This window comes from Manis javanica, chromosome 2 (genome assembly GCF_040802235.1).
Source record: "Manis javanica isolate MJ-LG chromosome 2, MJ_LKY, whole genome shotgun sequence".
NCBI lineage: Eukaryota > Metazoa > Chordata > Mammalia > Pholidota > Manidae > Manis > Manis javanica.
The window spans coordinates 161,241,375-161,263,769 of record NC_133157.1 but is presented as its reverse complement, the minus strand read 5'-3'; the positions used below and the strand labels follow the sequence as shown (position 1 = coordinate 161,263,769).

At 36.0% G+C, this 22,395-nt stretch overlaps 1 protein-coding gene and 1 long non-coding RNA gene across 20 annotated transcripts in view; both read left to right on the top strand.

The window, feature by feature from the left end:
• The window catches only part of STAU2 (staufen double-stranded RNA binding protein 2), a 369,184-nt gene that overhangs the window by 81,196 nt on the left and 265,593 nt on the right, over positions 1 to 22,395 (top strand). For all 19 annotated transcript variants that reach the window (XM_073229713.1, XM_073229703.1, XM_073229712.1 and 16 more), the window contains one exon: positions 1,166 to 1,301. In XM_073229713.1, coding sequence (XP_073085814.1) covers positions 1,166 to 1,301 — 136 coding nt within the window. The remainder of the gene's footprint in view (positions 1 to 1,165; positions 1,302 to 22,395) is intronic.
• The window catches only part of LOC140847940 (uncharacterized), a 43,161-nt gene continuing 22,073 nt past the window's right edge, over positions 1,308 to 22,395 (top strand). Inside the window, exon 1 of the long non-coding RNA XR_012128256.1 lies at positions 1,308 to 15,800. This is a non-coding gene — a long non-coding RNA (uncharacterized lncRNA). The remainder of the gene's footprint in view (positions 15,801 to 22,395) is intronic.

Genomic DNA, 22,395 nt, shown 5'->3' with positions numbered 1-22,395 from the left:
AATTAGGGATTTGAGCTAATGGGACTTGTTATTCAATATGTTAACTTTTCTTTGCTCTTTTTCTTATCCTTATCTTTTTCCCTTCTTCTTAACTTTGGTTTAGATCCAGTTCTTATTATCCTGTTTGGTGGTTTCACATGAATTCTTTAGAAATGTATTGACTCTTGATGGCTGCCAATAGTGTATGTATGTCAGGCCCTACCACCCTTTTGCTGGTATTTTAAGCCAGCTCCAATTTCTCTGCTGAAGTGGACACATTCTTGTATGTGATGGAGTCTTAAATGTATGATGCAAAAGGAATAATTCAAGTGAGATAGTACAGAATTTAATTAAAAATAATTTTACTTTCTATAAAAGCATTAGACTAATTTTTGTGAGTTTGTTATATGGAACACTTATTGCTGTATATACTAAACAATCTCTTTTGGTCTGAAATAACTTGACATAATTTTTCATTGTGTGTTATTATGGGTTTCTTTCAAACTTGTGCAAAAGTAGAGAGAATAAAACTGTGGATGTGCCTTTACCTATCACCAGCTTCAATAGTCATCTACACATGGTGGCCAGTCCTGTTTCTCATCTCTCTCTCCTCTAAATGATTTTCAGACAAATCGCAGATATATCACTTAATCCATTAAGTGCCTCAATATGTATTTTTAAAGATTATGTACAGAAAGCATTACTTTTACTTTATCTTATTATTGTTTATAGAAAAATCTCAAAATTTATTTTTATTAGATAAGTCCAAGAATTACTGATGATATTCATTGCTAATTTTAGTTGCTTGATTATCAAAATATAAATAAAATTATTCACAGATGATGTTTTTAATGATTATATAATTATAAACTTTCTGGGATAATACTGAAGTTCAGTAATTTATAATATCCAAACTAACCAATCAGTGAATCTTGCATTTGCCTTGTTTTGAAATAAAGTTGAAATTTTGGTCATTAATATATAGAAAATGTTGCAGAAACCTCCAGAGATTTTGTTAAAAATGATTTTTCTGTTTATGTAGTTTACACCCTTTTAGAAAATGATACAGATGAGTCATCCACTCCCACATTCTTCCATGGTAATTATAGTTGTATAAATATAACTTTCATGACTTATTATGGAAATATTTCACTTGTGAGCCTTTAATTTTTTTTTTTTTTAACAGGTAGTATAACTCCAACTGTGGAACTGAATGGGCTTGCGATGAAAAGGGGAGAGCCTGCCATCTACAGGCCATTAGATCCAAAGCCTTTCCCAAATTATAGAGCTAATTACAACTTTCGGGGCATGTACAATCAGAGGTTTGTATGTCTTCTTTGATTTTGTTCTCATGTATTATTTGATGCATAAGAGTATTTTCATTGTAAATAAATGAAATTTCTGTTTTCACTTGGAGCACTTTGAGTGGAATTGAGATAAGTCAGGCTCACAAGGAATATGTGAAGTAATAAATTTTTAAAAATAACTTTTCAGGAACTAGTTTTTATTGAGTCATAAGAAGACCACATTTTTTAAATTAAGGTATCATTGATACACAATCTTATGAATGTTTCACATGAGCAACATTATGATTACTACATTCACCCATATTATCAGGTCCCCCCCACATACCCCACTGTAGTCACTGTCCATCAGCATAGTAAGATGTTATAGAGTTACTTGTCTTCTCTGTGCTATACTGCCTTCTCCATGTCCCCCCTACTTTATGTGTGCTGATCATAATGCCCCTCAATCCCCTTCTCCCTCCTTCCCTCACCACCTGCCCTCCCCCAACCCCTTTCCCTTTGGTAACCGCTAGTTCCTTCTTGGAGTCTGTGAGTCTGCTGCTGTTTTGTTCCTTCAGTTTTGCTTTGTTGTTGTACTCCACAAATGAGGGAAATCATTTAGTGCTTGTCTTTCTCTGCCTGGCTTATTCCACTGAGCATAATACCCTCTAGCTACATCCATGTTGCAAATGGTAGGATTTGTTTTCTTCTTATGGCTGAATAATATTCCATTGTGTATATGTACCACCTCTTCTTATTCATTCATCTACTGATGGACACTTAGGTTGCTTCCATGTCTTGGCTATTGTAAATAGTACTGCAATAAACATAGGGGTGCATATAGAGAGGACCACATTTTAAAGCCATTTCGCATTATAGTGCTGCCTTCTCGGTTGACTTGCTTATTTATTCACCCAGTACATGCTTAGCTTAATTAATGTTTTTCTTGTCCATATATTGTAAGCATGAGTGTTTGTAATTAATAGGAAATTTGTTGGAAGGCTTTACCAAGTCTTTTTACACATTGCATAATTTTGTGATAGTTACCAGTGTACAGAATTTTCTTTACAAGCAAGGCAGAATTTTTTTAAAGTTTTTTTTTTCCTGACCATTTTACAGGCCTCATAACTTACCATATAGAATGTGGAAAATGCATAAAAAAGGAGATATAAGTAATTTGAATTCCCAGAATTAAACACCTTTAATATTTTGATGTACTTTATATTCTCTTTATTCATTGTATATATTTAACCATATTGAAGTTATCCTTTATATGCAGTTTCTACAGTACTTTATGGAGGTATAATATATGAATGGTAAAATGCACAAATCTTAAAGGTATATTGTGGTGACTTTTATTATTTTATGTATGTATGTGTGTATTTAAAGTTTTTTTCATGACTTTTTACATATGTATATCCTCAAGCGATAACCACTGCTGTCACAATCCAGAATTTTTTCATTACCCCTGAGGGTTTCCATATACTGTTTAGCACTTGATACTCCTCTAAGAAGTAACCATGGTTCTGTCACCATAGATTAGTTTTGCCTGTCATTGAGTTTCATATAGATTCATACAGTATTTACTCTTCTGTGTCTAGCTTTTTTTATGTCATATAATGGTTTTCTTGTTTGCTTTTTTAATTTTTTTTTGAGATTCATCTATGTTGCTTATTTCTGGATTTTTACCTTTTTTTATTGTTAATAGTGTTCCTTTGTATGGATATATCATAATTTGGTCATTTCATATATGCAGCATTGTGCCTTTTTCATTTAATATAATGATCATTTTTTATATCTTTAAGTAGTCTTAGATAAATATTTTTGATAGCTGTGGAATGCTTCAGATGGCCAGAGTATACTTTATAAGTATATAAACAGGTATAAACATGGAATACTTGATAACTCTGAACAAAATATACCTGTTTTTGATCATCTAGGTTGTTTAACTTTATTTTGACAATAATAAGTAAAAAAAAGTCTTCATATGCAAACTTTTGTTTATATAACTGATCATTTCCTTAAAATAGATTACTGTAAGGGGAACATTGGGAAAAGAAGAATAATGTATTGCCCAATTACATTAAAGTTTGTACTAATTTCTTAGAGCATATTCTGTTCCATTCTGGCAACACTTGAGGTTAAAGTCCATTATCTGGTTTGACAATTAAAAAGTGGTATGTTTTTAAATTTTGGTTTTATTGATTACTTGTGACACTTTTTTCACATATTTATTAGTTGCTTGTCCTTTTTGATTTGTCTATATAAGTTTGCTTATTTTTGCTGCATTGCTTGACTGGTCTTCAAATGTTTATGTGTTGAGGATATTAGCATTAAGTTTGTTTTATTTAATTTTCCTGCATTTAAAAAATTGGCTTTTAGTTTTTTTTGTTTTTAGAGTACACCTTTAAATGTTATGTGGTCTAATCTGCCAGGGTTTGTGTGTGCGTGACTGCTCCCATTGCTCTTATGCCTAAGAAATTGTTGTGACCAGATATTTGCTGATGCTTTAAAAATATTTTAAAATTAAGATATATTTGAGTTAACATTATGTAAGTTAAAGGTGTACAACATGTCGATTTGATAACATTTTATATTGTAATATGATTGCCTTTGTAGTATTCACTGACACCTCTAGCTCATCACATAATTATCATTTCTATTAGTGTTGCTTTTAAAATCAATTTGTATATTTACTGACATTACAATTAAGATGTGATATTATATTTAGTCTATATATCATCTGAAACTTTTGGTGTCTTATTACAGGAAAAATTATCATTTAAAACTTAGTTCTATTCACTTCAATATTATTGCTCAGGTTCTCTTAGTTGGGGAGGTAGTCTGTACAAAGCAGTCACTGAGGAGGTGACTTTTGATAAAGACCCGAAGGAGGAGAGGGAATAAGCAGTGTGAATGTCATGAGAGAGAAAGAGCACTCCTGGCAGAAGAAACAGGTGCAAAGCCTCTGGGGTAGGAGCATGCTTCATGTGTTGACGCCTCCTCTAGGAGGCCAGTGTAGCTCGAGCAGAATAAACCACAGGAGAAGAGGAGTTGGTGTATGTGGATATGACAGGGGTTGTGTAGTTTGTTAGATTTTTTTTTTCTGTTTTAGATTCTCTGTTAATGTTGACATTTTTTCCTTCATTGGTAATTTCTAGTTTCAAGATCTGATTCCATGGTTGTCATGAGAGGTGTAAGAATTTTATTTATAATTTCTCCAAACGGCATGCCTTAAGGACATTCTCATTTAATGGATAAAGTGGACTTTTCCTTCAGAGTTTTGGAAAGTCTTTAGAATTTCCTGCAGATCGCAAAGATGGTAAAAAAAACAAAAAACAATAGGGACATATGGTAAGCTGCCAAGCCATGTTTCAACATGGAATCTCTGCTCACCAAAGGGGAAACCTAACCATTACTCATTCATCTGTTAAAGTTATGATTTCAGGTATGACCTCAATTTGCAGATGACAGTTCCTTAGTGTGTTACCGGCAATTTGGAACCAAAGGTCAGAGGAAACTCTTCTCCTTGTCATACTCCATATCAATCAGTAGCTTCTTAATAGGGTAGGGAATGAAATGTTAAGAAGTCCAAGAAACATATATCATTTAGAGGTTATTTTTGAAAAGGTCCTGTCATTTTTTACTTAAAATAATATTAAGTAATAATTAGGTTTTATCCATGTTGTTCTTTAAAATCTGTTTTTCCACTTGAAGTCTTTCAAAGGCTTAACGATGTACTCATTGAAAAGCCCTCCACTGTACCCCATCCCCCTGTTTTATGATAGCTGGAGAAAAACCATGAGCAAAATTATATATATATGTGCAACCTGGGGATTCTGAAGTACGTGTCTTCCTTTGTTACACCCAAGTTACTTGAAAGTGAATAAACCTAGTTACATCTTTTTCTTCCTCATTTGGGGCACTGTTCACTAACAGATAATATTATAAGGTTGAAAGCATACAAAAATTTATATGACAAAAAGTGCAAGATGTAAAGATGGGAGAACAATTACATTTTTGTTTTCACACCTGTGTGTGTGTGATCAAAAATTATATATATTACTCAAGGAATAGAATGGCTGAAGTCAGACCTCCTATACACAATTTATTAATTTTGTCTATTCACAGATTAAAGAAGCATTATTGCTTGGCTAATGGCCAGAAAGCCCCCTGTCTACTTACATAGATTGCCAGTCGGCCACAATTCAAACTAGACTATGTGAAAATGGGAATTTTTGCCCTGTGTACCAGGGAGGTCTCTTAGGCATGGTTGGATGTAGGGCTTTAGTGTAATTTTCCCCATTTTCTATTTTTTTCTTTCTGGATCTTGTCTCATTTTTTCTTCTGCTTGACTTTATTTTCTAAGACTCTCACTTCCATTTGCTATATGCACCTTATATGCTACATAGTCCTTAGACGTGTAGTAGTAGAGACGGAACAAGTTTTTATCTTTTTAGATAATTCTTAGAAAAGACCCAAGAAAGATTTTGAGTAGACTGTGCATCCCACTATTGGTCATTCAGACTGGGTTTGGGGTAGGGTGGCCAGCCAGCTTTGGATTTGTGCCCAGATCAGAGCAGCGGGGTTTAGACCCATCCAAACTGCTATGCATAGCTCTATTTTACCAAAAGATTCCCTAAAGGTAAAGATTCTGAAGGGAAATCATTTTCATTACAGTCAGAGTATTTGTTTCAAATCCTAGTTTTGATGCTTTTACCTTGTGATCTTGGGCAAGGCACTGGCCCTCCCTAGTTCCTCACTGGCTAAATAGAGATAATACCAAATTAAAGGACTTTTGTGAGGTCTCATTGATTCAGCAAATATTTATTGAATCCCTACTCCTTGCTGCATGTTATGTTAGCATAAATACTTTACTTAAAGACAACATAGTAGACTCTGAATCTATTAGAAGAGGAAGACAATGAAAAAAAAAACAGTAACAGAGTGGTAGATGTGTCCATATAATGCTGTGAAAACACAGAGAACAAGCACTTGACTCAGATTGGGGAATCAAAGAAATCTAGAAGGACTGGACACTTGAACTCAATCATCAAGGTTGGGTAGGTGTTAGCCAGGTGAAAAAGGTAAGGAGAAGCAGTCTAGATTTTGGGGGACAATGGCAAGGAATCCTGAGAAGTTCATTCATGGAATTACTGGTTAGTTTGGAATTCAGTATGTCTGGAATGAAGAAAGTTATGTTCAGGCAGGGTGCTGATCTGGATGTCCTCAAACAGCATGTCAAGAGGTTTAGATTTATCCAGAATGTGGTTGAGAGCCATTGAAGAATTTTAAGCTGAGGGGTAAAATAATTGGGTGTCTGTTTTAGGAATATTGCTTTGGCAGTATGTGGTAAATAGTTTGGACAGACTTAGAATTTGAGAGAAGGATGGATTACAAGGATGTTTTAATTCAGGCTTAATGTGATGAAAGGCTATGACAGTGATGATGGAGAGGAAGGGACAGTATCTAGATGTTTAAAAGGTAGATGTAATAGCACTTGGGGATTGATTAGATGGGGAGCATCTAATGGATAACTTAAGTATCTGGATTTCTAGTAGTGGTGTTCACAGTGAGAGGAGTTGGAGTAGGACTTTGGAAAGATGAAGAATTCACTTTTGACCGTGTTGAATTTAAATTGCCTGTGAGATTTAGGAGGAGTCCATTTTATCACTCATTAAAGCCTTATGAAGGGAACGTGAAGATTATCTTTGGCTTTAAGGTTTGTTGGAAATACACATGGGAAGAGGGACTAAAAGGTCTAGAGCTTCTAGAATCAGGATGTGTAATGTATCTTGCATCTTGGGCAATCCTAAGTTTGACTCATCAGTACTTCATTCAACTAGGATTTACACTTCCTTCCTAAAAGGATTTGGTTATATTGACTTGTCGTCAATATTTTCATGGCATAACTTAAAGTACCCCATCCTCGGGTGGTGGTGGTATATTTTGTGTCAAGACAATATTTGTTTGCCTGTGGCTAATGTATCCAATTCCCAGGCCAGTCATTTACAGTTACTTTCTCTTAACATGTATGGTATGAATCATAGCAAGTTAAAAAAGAAAAGAGTTTGGACTGTTTTGCTGAAAAGTTACTTATTCCTGTGGGCAGAGCCAGGTGCCCACTTGAGGCTTCATGGTCTCCCCCTGTTGCCATGGGAAGAAAATCTGTGTATAAGGCTTGGAAAGAGCTATATGGATAGCTGTGGCTATCACTGAAAATTTGATAGATTAAAACAAGTTTTTCGGAGTATCTGAACTGATTTTATTTCATTATGTTAATTATCATAAACCAGCAAGATTTTAGTTTATACACCAGCCTGTTTGTTGTATTTCAGTTTATGTTGTGTAGGCTGATGACAAGCTGTTAATTATTGTGATGTTGGTGTGCTATTTATTTTGTGTTTGTTCAAACTGTTAATCTCAGCTTTCTTTCTTGGTTTGTAAATGCACTTTCAGAAAGGCTTTTGGAAAGTAGAACAGTTAGGAAACTGAATATATTTGTAACAGTAGTGATACAAACTGGTAAAAACCTACAGTTTTGTTTTCTGCCACCAGATGGTGATCATGTACTGATAAAACAGCATACAGACTGGGTGAGTTCGTTTTGGTTAGCATTCTAAGGCCAGTGGTTAACTGGTAAATGAGGAGTTAAACCATACGTAGTCACCAATATTTGGCCTTTCTTTGACCTATAAATATATCAGTTTCATATGGTTCAACCTAACAGGAGTAAGTCAGTCAGGTACACAGCTTTAAAGTCCCTTGGATAAACTAAATAAATGTAAAGTGATGAAAAGCATAAATTCATTATAATGGTTACATATAATTTTGACTTTTGTATACCATATCCCTTGGTTAGGGGAATACATTCTTTTCTCTTGTCATATGCTTTATACATGGAACATATGTCACACGTTTTCAAAATAGTTTTAAAAATGGTATTTCTTCATGAGGATAGATTTATAGAATGGATATAGCTGAAAGGTAAGCTACAAGACCCAAGTTTTAATATTTTCTCATATTAATGTAGGGTTACATTAATTAAATTGCAAATGTTTTTCATTTGCAGGAAAGGTTTTAAAGCCTAGAATAAAGAAACATAAGAAATATGTTGTCTTTGAAAACTCTCATAAGTCAGAGAAGAGAATTTGAATAGGTTACCAAAGCAAAATGAGGGAGAATGAACTGGAATATGAAGGCAGGGAATCAGAGAGCCAGAGAGGTATTTCAGGGTAAATGAAGGATTCTGGGTCTTATCTTAGGCAGGCTGTGTTCAGAATTAGGTATAGGAGCTAGTGGACATTATAACTCTTTAAGACAAAATTCTATTGCTAGTAAGTCCAGATGGAACACACTTCATTTTAAGAAATAGAAATATAACTTTTTGTCTTTGAGGTAAAATATGGAGATGTTCTCCTAACATCTGTTTCCCCAAGTATTGGATAAAAATCAGATTATATAAAAAACATTTTTGGGGTTTGTGCTTCTAGCATAAGCATATGTAGTAACTGGGATCAAACTTATCCTACCACCATAAACACATAGAAAACCTGGGTAAGGTTCTTATATTATACATGAACTGATATAATATGATATGAAGGGAAGTTGTGATAAGTTAAAGATGTATATTGTTGCAGGGCAAAAAAAGAAAAGAATACAATAGTGGTGATAAAATGGAATAAAAAAATTGAAATCCAAAAGGAAGCAGGAAAGAAGTAGAAGAAACGAGTAATTGAACACTGGGTAAATGGAAAATGCAGAACCAGATGATAAATTTAAAACCAGCTATTTTGATAATTATACTAAATGTAAATGGTCTAAACACTTCAGTTAAAAGGAAGAGAATATCAGATGGGATAAAAGAGCAGGAAATAGTCATATAGTATATAAAGAAATCCACTTTTCATGTAAAGACATAAATTGGTTAAAAGGATGGAAAATGGTATTCCATGCAAACACTAATCACAATACAGCTCGAGTCGCTATATTTATATCAGACAAAATAGACTTCAGAACAAAAATATTAGCAAGGATAAAATTACCCATGATAAAAGGGTGAAATCATTAAGAAGACCTAACAATCTAAATATACATGTACCTACTGAAAGCCTCAGATAATGCAGTAAAGCAATAAAGGCTAATGCTGTGGACTGAATTTGGTTCCCCACAATTTACATATTGAAGCTCTAACCCCCAGTGTGATGGCATTTGGAGATGGGGCCTTTGGGAAGTAATTAGGTTTAGATAGTGTGTGAGGGTGGAGCTCTCATGATGGGATAGTGCCCTTGTAAGAAAAGACACCAGATAGCTAGCTAGTACTCTGCTCCCTCCCCATTACCACCTCTACCCCGTATGAGAACATAAGAAACTGTTTACAAGCTAGCAAGAGAGCTCTCACCAGAAACTGACCATGCTACCACTTCCAGGATCCAAAACTGTGAGAAAATAAATTTCTGTGTTTAAGCCACCCAATCTGTCATTTTGTTCTGACAGCCTGAGCTCAGATAGAGCTGTAGAATTTAAAAAAAACACTGTCAGCCAGTGTTATGAAGCTCTGCATGTAGTAATAGAGTATAAATTCTTTCCAAGCACACATGGAACATTCACCAAGATAGGTAATATGCTGTGCCAGAAGACAATTCTCAGTACATTTAAAGGAATTGAAATAATACAAACTGTGTTCTCTGATCACAAAGGGGTTGTTAAATGAATATCATATAAACATCTGGAAGATTCCACAATTATTTGGAAATTAACACATTTCTAAACAATGCATGAGTCAAAGGAGAAATCACAAAGAATATTAGAAAAATATTTGAACTAAAGATGACAATGAAACATTGAAATATGTGGATGCAGCTAATGCAGTGCTTAAAGGGAAATGTATAGCTTTACATTCTTATATGAGGGGAAAAAAAGTCCTAAATTGATGCTTTAGGCTTCCACGTAAAGAAGCTAAAAAAAGAAGAGCAAGCACATTAATTCCAAAAAACAAAGAAGGAAATACTAAAGATTGGAGCAGAAATCAATGAAATTGAAAATGGGCAAACAAAAAAAAAAAAAATCAGGGAAATCGGTGAAATCAAAAGCTGCTTCTGGGAAAGGATTCATATAATTGATAAATTTCTAGCTAGACTGACGAAAGAGAGAAGGTGAAGAAGATGCATATTACATATCAGGAGTAAAAGAGGAAATCCTACTAATATTTAAATGAATTATAAGGGAACTTTATAAATTTGATAACTTAGCTTATTGGTTGGCAAACTGATCTGGGGCTCATTGCCTGCTTTTGTAAATAAAGTTTTATTGGACCATAGCTATGTCCCCTTGTTTATCTATTATCTATGACTGCTTTTGAGCTATAATGGCAGAGTTGAATAGTTGTGATACACTGTATTGCCTGCAAGCTTGAAATGTTTACTGTATGGCTCTTTAAGGAAAAGTTTGCTAACTCCTGTCATAGATGAATCGGGCAGATTTATAAGGAGTCACAAAGTACCAAACCAGACCTATGAACAAGTAAAACCTCAATAGCCCTATTAAATAAATTGAATTTGTTTTAGACACTTTCCACAAAGAAAACTCAAATCTCATAAGTTCTAACAAATATTTGAGGAAGAAATAGTATCAGCACGTCAGAAAACAGGAGAAAGGAACACTTTGAATCTTATTTTACAAGGCCAACATTATCCTGACACCAAAACTTGACAATACCAAGTGTCTTGGCAGGGCAGCTGGACCTCTCATATGTGGCTGCTGAGAAGATAAAACGGTATGACTAGTTTGTCGTCATGTTACTTCTTACTAAGTGACACATACAATTACTGTACCACCCAGCAGTTCCAGTCCTGGTGTTTTTGCCTGAGAGAAATGAAAGTATATGGCCATTCAAAGGCTTGTACATGTCTGTTTGTAGCAACTTTCTTTATAATAGTCTTAAACTGGTAATATCCACTATCAGTTGAATGGTTTTATAAATTGTAATAAAACTGCTCTATGGAATATTACTCAGGTAAAACTTCTGACTCTAGCAACAGTATGAATAAACCTCGAAAACACGCTGAATGAAAGAAGCCAGATATGTAGTATGTATATTACAAAATCCTATTTTTGTGACATTCTAGAAGAGGCAAAACTAGTCCATAGTGACAGAAAGCAGTTTATTGGTTGCCTAGATTGGAAAGTGGGTATTTACAGGGAAACTTTTTGGGTGATAGAAATGTTTATTATCCTGACTTTGGTGATTGTTACATGGGTGTATGTCAAAGCTCATTAACTGTGAGCTTAAGATATAGACCCATTTCATTATATGTAAATTTTATAAAGTTGATTGAAAATATAATTTATAATACTCATTTTTTTTAAGCTAAAACTGTCTCTGAGAGTGTTTGATTTTTGCTTCTGAAGTGTATAGCCAACACCATGGTAAATGTTTTACTAGGGGCTAAAATATTTACCTCTTAGAGTGAGGACAAAATGACATGTCTATAAATTACTTAGCTCTGCTTTTCTTTTCTCTCTTTTTTTAAAATTTTGGTATCATTAATGTACAATTACATGAGCAACATTGTGGTTACTAGACTCCCCCCATTGATAAGTCCCCCTCACATACCCCATTATATTCACTGTCCATCAGCATAGTAAGATGCTATAGAATCACTACTTGTCTTCTCTGTGTTGTACTGCCTTCCCTGTGCCCCCCCACCACATTATGTGCACTAATAGTGCCCCCTTTGCCCCCTTATCCCTCCCTTCCCCCATTGTCCCAAGTCCCTTTCCCTTTGGCAACTGTTAATCCATTCTTGGGTTCTGTGAGTCTACTGCTGTTTTGTTCCTTCAGTTTTTGCTTTGTTATTATACTCCACAGATGAGTGAAATCATTTAATACTTGTCTTTCTCCACCTGGCTTATTTCACTGAGCATAATACCCCCTAGCTCCATCCCTGTTCTTGCAAATGGTAGGATTTGTTTTCTTCTTATGGCTAAATAATATTCCATTTTGTATATGTACCACATCTTCTTTATCCATTCATCTACTGATGGACACTTAGGTTGCTTCCATTACTTAGCTACTGTAAATAGTGGTGCGAGAAACATAGCAGGGCATCTGTCTTTTTCAAACTGGGCTGCTGCATTCTTAGGATAAAGTCTTAGAAATGGGATTCCTGGGTCAAATGGTATTTCTGTTTTGAGATTTTTAAGGAACCTCCATACTGCTTTCCACAATGGTTGTGTAGGAGGGTTCCCCTTTCTCCACATCCTTGCCAACATTTGTTGTTGTTTGTCTTTTGGATGATGGCAATCCTGACTGGTGTGAGGTGATATCTCATTATGGTTTTAATTTGCATTTCTCTGACGATTACCAATGTGGAGCATCTTTTCATGTGCCTGTTGGCCATCTGAATTTCTTCTTTGGAGAACTGTCTGTTCAGCTCCTCTGACCATTTTTTGATTGAATTATTTGCTTTTTGTTTGTTGGGGTGCATGAGCTCTTTGTATATTTTGGATGTCAACCTTTTATTGGATCTGTCATTTATGAATATATTCTCCCATACTGTAGGATGCCTTTTTGTTCTATGGATGGTGTCCTTTGCTGTACAGAAGCTTTTAGACTTTCTATAGTCCCACTTGTTAATTTTTGCTTTTCTTTCCCTTGCGTGGGGAGATATGTTCATGAAGAAGTTGCTCATGTTTATGTCCAAAAGATTTTTGCCTATGTTTTTTCCTAAGAGTTTTATGGTTTCATGACTTACATTCAGGTCTTTGATCCATTTTAAATTTACTTTTTTGCATAGGGTTAGACAATGATCCAGTTTCATTCTCTTACATGTAGCTAGCTGTACAGTTTTGCCAACACCAGCTGTTGACAAGACTGTCATTTCCCCATTGTATATCCATGGCTCCTTTATCATATATTAATTGACTTTATATGTTTGGGTTAATATATGGACTCTCTATTCTCCTCCACTGGTCTGTGGGTCTGTTTTTGTGCTGGTACCCAATTGTCTTGATTACTGTGGTTTTGTAGTGTATCTTGAAGTTGGGAAGCAAGATCCCCCCCCACCCCATTTTATTCTTCCTTCTCAGAGTTGCTTTGCCTATTTGGGGTCTTTTGTAGTTCCATAGGAATTTTAGAGCTATTTGTTCCACTTCATTGAAGAATGCTATTCACGTTTTGATAGGGATTGCATTGAATCTGTAGATTACTTTAGGGAGGATGGCCATTTTGACATTATTAATTCTTCCTACCCAAGAGCATGTGATGAATTTGTTACTGTCCTTTTTAGTTTCTGTTAAGAGTCTCATACTTTTCAGGATATAGGTCTTTCACATCCTTGGTTAGGTTTATTCCTAGGTATTTTATTCTTTTTGATGCAATTGTGAATGGAATTGTTTTTCTGATACCTCTTTCTGCTAGTTCATCGTTAGGGTATAGGAAAGCAACAGATTTCTGTGTATTAATTTTGTAACCCACAACTTTGCTGAATTCAGATATTTTAGTAGTTTTGGAGTGGATTCTTTAGGGTTTTCTATGTACAATATTATGTCATCTGCAAATAGTGATAGTTTGACTTCTTCCTTACTAATCTTGATGCCCTTTATTTCTTTCTGTTGTCTGATTGCAGTGGCTAGGACCTCCAGTACTATGTTGAATAAAAGTGGGACATGCCTGTCTTGTTCCCAATCTTAAGTGAAAAGCTTTCAGCTTCTCACTGTTAAGTATGATGTTGGCTGTGGGTTTGTCATATATGGACTTTATTATGTTGAGGTACTTGCCCTATATACCCATTTTGTTGAGAGTTTTTATCGTGAATGGATGTTGAATTTTGTCCAATGCTTTTCAGCATATATGGAGATGATCATGTGGTTTTTGTCCTTTTTGTTGATGTGGTGGATGATGTTGATGGATTTTCGAATGTTGTACCATCCTTGCATCCCTGAGATGAATCCCACTGGATCATGGTGTATCATCATCTTGATGTATTTTTGAACTCTATTTGCTAATATTTTGTTGAGTATTTTTGCATCTATGTTCATCAGGGATATTGGTCTGTAATTTTTTTTGTGGGGTCTTTGTCTGGTTTTTATATTAGAGTGATGCTGGCTTCACAGAATGAGTTTGGAAGTATTCCCTCCTCTTGTAGTTTTTGGAAAACTTTAAGGAGAATGGGTATTATGTCTTCTCTAAATGTCTGATAAAATTCAGTGGTGAATCCATCAGGCCCAGAGGTTTTCTTCTTGGGTAGTTTTTTGATTACTGATTCAATTTCTTTGCTGGTAATTGGTCTATTTAGATTTTCTATTTCTTCCTTGGTCAGTCTTGGAAGGTTGTATTTTTCTAGGAAGTTGTCCATTTCTTCTGGGTTTTCCAGCTTGTTAGCATTTAGATTTTCATAGTATTCTCTAATAATTCTTTATATTTCTCTGGTTTCCATCATGAGTTTTCCTTTCTCATTTCCGATTCTGTTAATGTGTATAGATTCTCTTTTATTCTTAATAAGTCTGTTTAGGAGTTTATCTATTTTGTTTATTTTCTCAAAGAACCAGCTGTTAGTTTCATTGATTTTTTTCTATTGTTTTATTCTTCTCAATTTTATTTATTTCTCCTCCGATCTTTATTATGTCCCTCCTTCTGCTGACTTTGGGCTTCATTTGTTCTTCTTTTTCCAGTTTCAATAATTGTGACTTTAGACTATTCATTTGGGATTTTTCTTCCTTTACATAGGCCTGGATTGCTATATACTTTCCCCTTAAAACTGCTTTTGCTACGTCCCATGGAAGTTGGGGCTTTGTGCTGTTGTTGTCATTTGTCTCCATATGTTGCTTGATCTCTATTTTAATTTGGTCACTGATCCATTGATTACTTAGGAGTATGTTGTTAGGCCTTCATATGTTTGTGAGCCTTTTTGTTTTCTTTGTACAATTTATTTCTAGTTTTATACCTTTGTGATCTAAGAAGTTGGTTGGTAGAATTTCAGTATTTCTGAATTTACTGAGGCTCTTTTTATGTCCTAGTATGTAGTCTATTCTGGAAAATGTTCCATGTGCACTTGATAAGAATGTGTATCCTGCTGCTTTTGGGTGTAGAGTTCTGTAGATGCCTGTTAAGTCTGTCTGTTCTAGTGTGTTGTTCAGTGCCTCTGTGTCCTTACTTATTTTCTGTCTGGTGGGTCTGTCCTTTGGAGTGAGTGGTGTGTTGAAGTCTCCTAGAATGAGTGCATTGCATTCTATTTCTTCCTTTCATTCTGTTAGTATTTGTTTCACATATGTCGGTGCTCCTGTATTGGGTGCATATATATTTATAATGGTTATATCCTCTTGTTGGGCTGACTGTTTTATCATTATGTAATATCCTTCTTTATCTCTTATTAGATTCTTTGTTTTGAAGTCTGCTTTTTCTGATACAGGTACTGCACCACCTGCTTTTTTCTCCCTAATGTTTGCATGAAATATCTTTTTCCATCCCTTGACTTTTAGTCTGTGTATGTCTTTTGGTTTGAAGTGAGTCTCTTGTAAGCAGCATATAGATGGGTCTTGCTTTTTTTTTTTTTTTTTTTTTTTTTTTTGAGAGGGCATCTCTCATATTTATTGATCAAATGGTTGTTAACAACAATAAAATTCAGTATAGGGGGGTCAATGCTCAATGTACAATCATTAATCCATCTCAAGCCTAATTCTCGTCAGTCTCCAATCTTCTGAAGCATAACGAACAAGTTCTTACTTGGTGAACGAATTCTTACAGAGTGAATAAATTCTTACATGGTGAACAGTACAAGGGCATTCATCACAGAAACTTTCGGTTTTGATCATGCATTATGACCTATAAACAATCAGGTCAAATATGAATATTCGTTTGATTTTTGTACTTGATTTATATGTTGATCCCACATTTCTCCTATTATTATTATTATTTTTATTTTTAATAAAATGCTGAAGTGGTAGGTAGATGCAAGATAAAGGTAGAAAACATAGTTTAGTGCTGTAAGAAGGCAAATGTAGATGATCAGATGATCAGGTGTGTGCCTATGGACTAAGTATTAATCCAGGCTAGACAAGGGCAGCAAGACATCCACGGATGCAGAAGATTTCTCTCAAAGCAGGGGGGGTGAGGTTCTGAGCCTCACCTCTGTTGATCCCCAAATTCTCACCTGATGGCCCCCCTGCGACTGTGCCTGTCTTAGGTTGTTCCTCCCTTGAGGAATCTTACCCGTCTCTGGCTAACCAGTCATCTTCCGGGGCCATACAGGGAAATGTAAAGTTGGTAAGTGAGAGAGAAGCCATATTGTTTGCAAAGGTTAGCTTTTTACTTCTTTGCAGATTTATGCCCTGTGGCTTCTATGCCCAGCACTTGTCTTGAGGTATCTTTACCACCTGGAGGAATTATGATACTCGGTAAATTCGATATGAGGCACGAATTCTATTTAAGGTTTGTAATTAGGAAGGAAGAAGAAAAGCTATAGATGTAGCATATGAAGGAAACTTGGGAGGATTGATTATTTCTTTGACATATCTTCTTGTATAGTACCTTAAGTATGTATAGGTTTTAAACTACTAACTAATTTGCACACACATATTAACATAATAGGAATATGGTGACATAAACAAAGCAAATCTATAATTACCAGCCATCTCCAGTGAAGCCAAGAAAACCATTTAGGCACCCTAGGCATTTGTGAAAATTTATCTATGATATGATGGATATTTTCCAACTGTACTTGAACCATCAGACAAATTAAAGCAGCCCATTTCTGGGATCTGTTCACATCCCATATGTTCTTTTAACCATAGATAGTCTATAGTCATGAGATTTTGGGGTGCTACAACTTGCACCCCTCCCAACTCCTGGTTGAGTTCCAACAGTACAGATCCAGTCAAATTCGTTGTCTCACTGTATGCACATGCCAGCCTAGACATCTCCCTCCTCCTTCTTATGGCAAGTCCAGGAGACGGTGGGCTGGATGCAGCCACAACCGCAGCATCGTCCGGATCCCTGTGGAGGCTTTTTGATGATCATCCCCCGGCACGAGTCCTCCAGAGAGTGCTGATGCCGGAAGCTCCTCCTCATATCGTATCTTAGTTCATTTTCTGGGTATCCAAGCTAGGCCTTGATCTTCTGCATAGAAACAAACAGACCCTTTGCCCACACTTTGACATGCCCTCTATACCACTGTGCAGAACTCATTGGAGGTCAGCACACAGTAACTGCTTTTTTTTTTTTTTTTTTTTTTTTTAATTAAGAGAAACGAATATTATCAGAAAAGAGTACCTCCATAGCTGATCATCTGACACCCTTTAAGTGATCAACATTAAGGATATTTAAAGCATGCGTTGATCTTTGATTTACCAATAGTTTTATCCTGTTAAGGAGTAATCCCCCTTTTCTTTCTTTCTTTCTTTTTTTTTTTTTTTAAACTTTTAATCTACACTTACCTGAAGAATACTATGTTTACTATGCTCTCCCCTATATCAGGTCCCCCCTAACAACCACATTACGGTTACTGTCCATCAGCTTAGCAAAATGTGGTAGAGTCACTACTTGTCCTCTCTGTGTTGTGCAGCCCACCCTCCCCTTTCTCCCTCCCCCCCATGCATGCTAATCTTAATATCCCCCTTCTTCTTCCCCCCACTTATCCCTCCCTGCCCACCCATCCTCCCCAGTTCCTTTCCCTTTGGTACCTGTTAGTCCATTTTTGGGTTCTGTAATTCTGCTGCTGTTTTGTTCCTTCAGTTTTTCCTTTGTTCCTATACTCCTCAGATGAGTGAAATCATTTGGTATTTCTCTTTCTCCACTTGGCTTATTTCACTGAGCATAATACTCTCCAGCTCCATCCATGTTGCTGCAAATGGTTGGATTTTTCCACTTCTTATGGCTGAGTAGTATTCCATTGTGTATATGTACCACATCTTCTTTATCCATTCATCTACAGATGGACATTTAGGTTGCTTCCAATTCTTGGCTATTGTAAATAGTGCTGCGATAAACATAGGAGTGCATCTGTCTTTCTCAAACTTGATTGCTGCGTTCTTAGGGTAAATTCCTAGGAGTGGAATTCCTGGGTCAAATGGTAGGTCTGTTTTGAGCATTTTGATGCACCTCCATACTGCTTTCCACAATGGTTGAACTAATTTACATTCCCACCAGCAGTGTAGGAGGGTTCCCCTTTCTCCACAGCCTCGCCAACATTTGTTGTTGTTTGTCTTTTGGATGGCAGCTATCCTTACTGGTGTGAGGTGATACCTCATTGTAGTTTTAATTTGCATTTCTCTGATAATTAGCGATGTGGAGCATCTTTTCATGTGTCTCTTGGCCATCTGTATTTCTTTTTTGGAGAACTGTCTGTTCAGTTCCTCTGCCCATTTTTTAATTGGGTTATTTGTTTTTTGTTTGTTGAGGCGTGTGAGCTCTTTATATATTCTGGACGTCAAGCCTTTATCAGATCTGTCATTTTCAAATATATTCTCCCATACTGTAGGGTTCCTTTTTGTTCTATTGATGGTGTCTTTCGCTGTACAGAAGCTTTTCAGCTTAATGTAGTCCCACTTGCTCATTTTTGCTGTTGTTTTCCTTGCCCGGGGAGATATGTTCAAGAAGAGATCACTCATGTTAATGTCTAAGAGGTTTTTGCCTATGTTTTTTTCCAAGAGTTTAATGGTTTCGTGACTTACATTCAGGTCTTTGATCCATTTTGAGTTTACCTTTGTATATGGGGTTAGACAATGGTCCAGTTTCATTCTCCTACATGTAGCTGTCCAGCTTTGCCAGCACCATCTGTTGAAGAGACTGTCATTTTGCCATTGTATGTCCATGGCTCCTTTATCAAATATTAATTGACCATATATGTTTGGGTTAATTTCTGGGGTCTCTAATCTGTTCCACTGGTCTGTGGCTCTGTTCTTGTGCCAGTACCAAATTGTCTTGATTACTATGGCTTTGTAGTAGAGCTTGAAGTTGGGGAGTGAGATCCCCCCTACTTTATTCTTCTTTTTCAGGATTGCTTTGGCTATTCGGGGTCTTTGGTGTTTCCATATGAATTTTTGAATTATTTGTTCCAATTCATTGAAGAATGTTGCTGGTAATTTGAGAGGGATTGCATCAAATTTGTATATTGCTTTCGGCAGGATGGCCATTTTGACGATATTAATTCTTCCTAGCCATGAGCATGGGATGAGTTTCCATTTATTAGTGACCCTTTAATTTCTCTTAAGAGTGACTTGTAGTTTTCAGAGTATAAGTCTTTCACTTCCTTGGTTAGGTTTATTCCTAGGTATTTTATTCTTTTTGATGCAATGGTGAATGGAATTGTTTTCCTGATTTCTCTTTCTATTGATTCGTTGTTAGTGTATAGGAAAGCTACAGATTTCTGTGTGTTGATTTTGTATCCTGCAACTTTGCTGTATTCCGATATCAGTTCTAGTAGTTTTGGAGTGGAGTCTTTAGGGTTTTTTATGTACAGTATCATATCATCTGCAAATAGTGACAGTTTAACTTCTTCTTTACCAATCTGGATTCCTTGTATTTCTTTGTTTTGTCTGATTGCCGTGGCTAGGACCTCCAGTACTATGTTAAATAACAGTGGGGAGAGTGGGCATCCCTGTCTGGTTCCCGATCTCAGTGGAAATGCTTTCAGCTTCTCGCTGTTCAGTATAATGCTGGCTGTGGGTTTATCATATATGGCCTTTATTATGTTGAGGTACTTGCCCTCTATTCCCATTTTGCTGAGAGTTTTTATCATGAATGGATGTTGAATTTTGTCAAATGCTTTTTCAGCATCTATGGAGATGATCATGTGGTTTTTGTCTTTATTTTTGTTGATGTGGTGGATGATGTTGATGGATTTTCGATTGTTGTACCATCCTTGCATCCCTGGGATGAACCCCACTTGGTCATGGTGTATGATCCTTTTGATATACTGTTGAATTCTGTTTGCTAATATTTTATTGAGTATTTTTGCATCTACATTCATCAGGGATATTGGTCTGTAATTTTCTTTTTTGGTGGGGTCTTTTCCTGGTTTTGGTATTAGGGTGATGTTGGCTTCATAGAATGAGTTTGGGAGTATTCCCTCTTCTTCTATTTTGTGGAACACTTTAAGGAGAATGGGTATTATGTCTTCTCTGTGTGTCTGATAAAATTCCGAGGTAAATCCGTCCGGCCCCGGGGTTTTGTTCTTGGGTAGTTTTTTGATTACTGTTTCAATTTCTTTGCTTGTAATTGGTTTGTTTAACTTTTGTGTTTCTTCTTGGTCAGTCTTGGGAGGTTGTATTTTTCTAGGAAGTTGTCCATTTCTTCTAGGTTTTCCAGCTTGTTGGCATATAGGTTTTCATAGTAGTCTTTAATAATTCTTTGTATTTCTGTGGAGTCTGTCGTGATTTTTCCATTCTCATTTCTGATTATGTTGATTTGTGTTGACTCTCTTTTTCTCTTAATAAGTTGGGCTAGAGGCTTATCTATTTTGTTTATTTTCTCAAAGAACCAGCTCTTGGTTTCGTTGATTTTTGCTATTGTTTTATTCTTCTCAATTTTGTTTATTTCTTCTCTGATCTTTATTATGTCCCTCCTTCTGCTGACTTTAGGCCTCATTTGTTCTTCTTTTTCCAGTTTTAATAATTGTGATGTTAGACTATTCATTTGGGATTGTTCTTCCTTCTTCAAGTGTGCCTGGATTGCTATATACTTTCCTCTTAAGTCTGCTTTCGCTGCATCCCACAGAAGTTGGGGCTTAGTGTTGTTGTTGTCATTTGTTTCTATATATTCCTTGATCTCTATTTTGATTTGTTCATTGATCCATTGATTATTTAGTAGCATGTTGTTAAGCCTCCATGTGTTTGTGAGCCTTTTTGTTTTCTTTGTAGAATTTATTTCTACTTTCATACCTTTGTGGTCTGAAAAATTGGTTGGTAGAATTTCAATATTGTGGAATTTACTGAGGCTCTTTTTGTGAGCTAGTATGTGGTCTATTCTGGAGAATGTTCCATGTGCACTTGAGAAGAATGTATATCCTGTTGCTTTTGGATGTAAAGTTCTATAGATGTCTATTAGGTCCATCTGTTCTAGTGTGTTGTTCAGTGCCTGTGTGTCTTTACTTATTTTCTGCCCGGTGGATCTATCCTTTGGGGTGAGTGGTGTGTTGAAGTCTCCTACAATGAATGCATTGCAGTCTATTTCCCTCTTTAGTTCTGTTAGTATTTGCTTCACATATGCTGGTGCTCCTATATTGGGTGCATATATATTTAGAATGGTTATATCCTCTTGTTGGACTGAGCCCTTTATCATTATGTAGTGGCCTTTTTTATCTCTTGTTACTTTCTTTGTTTTGAAGTCTATTTTGTCTGATATTAGTACTGCAACCCCTGCTTTCTTCTCACTGTTGTTTGCCTGAAATATGTTTTTCCATCCCTTGACTTTTAGTCTATGCTTATCTTTGGGTTTAAGGTGAGTTTCTTGTAAGCAGCATATAGATGGGTCTTGCTTTTTTATCCATTCTATTACTCTATGTCTTTTGATTGGTGCATTAAGTCCATTTACATTTAGGGTGACTATTGAAAGATATGTACTGATTGCCATTGCAGGCTTTAGATTCGTGGTTACCAAAGGTTCAAGGTTAGCTTCTTTAGTATCTTACTGCCTAACTTAGCTCGCTTATTGAGCTGTTATATACACTGTGTGGAGATTCTTTTCTTCTCTCCCTTCTTATTCCTCCTCCTCCATTCTTCATATGTTGTGTGTTTTGTTCTGTGCTCTTTTTAGGGGTGCTCCCATCTAGAGCAGTCCCTGTAGGATGCCCTGTAGAGGTGGTTTGTGGGAAGCAAATTCCCTCAGCTTTTGCTTGTCTGGGAATTGTTTGATCCCACCATCATATTTAAATGATAGTCGTGCTGGATACAGTATCCTTGGTTCAAGGCCCTTCTGTTTCATTGCATTAAGTATATCATGCCATTCTCTTCTGGCCTGTAGGGTTTCTGTTGAGAAGTCTGATGTTAGCCTGATTGGTTTTCCTTTATAGGTGACCTTTTTCTCTCTAGCTGCCTTTAAAACTCTTTTCTTGTCCTTGATCCTTGCCATTTTAATTATTATGTGTCTTGGTGTTGTCCTCCTTGGATCCTTTCTGTTGGGGGTTCTGTATAA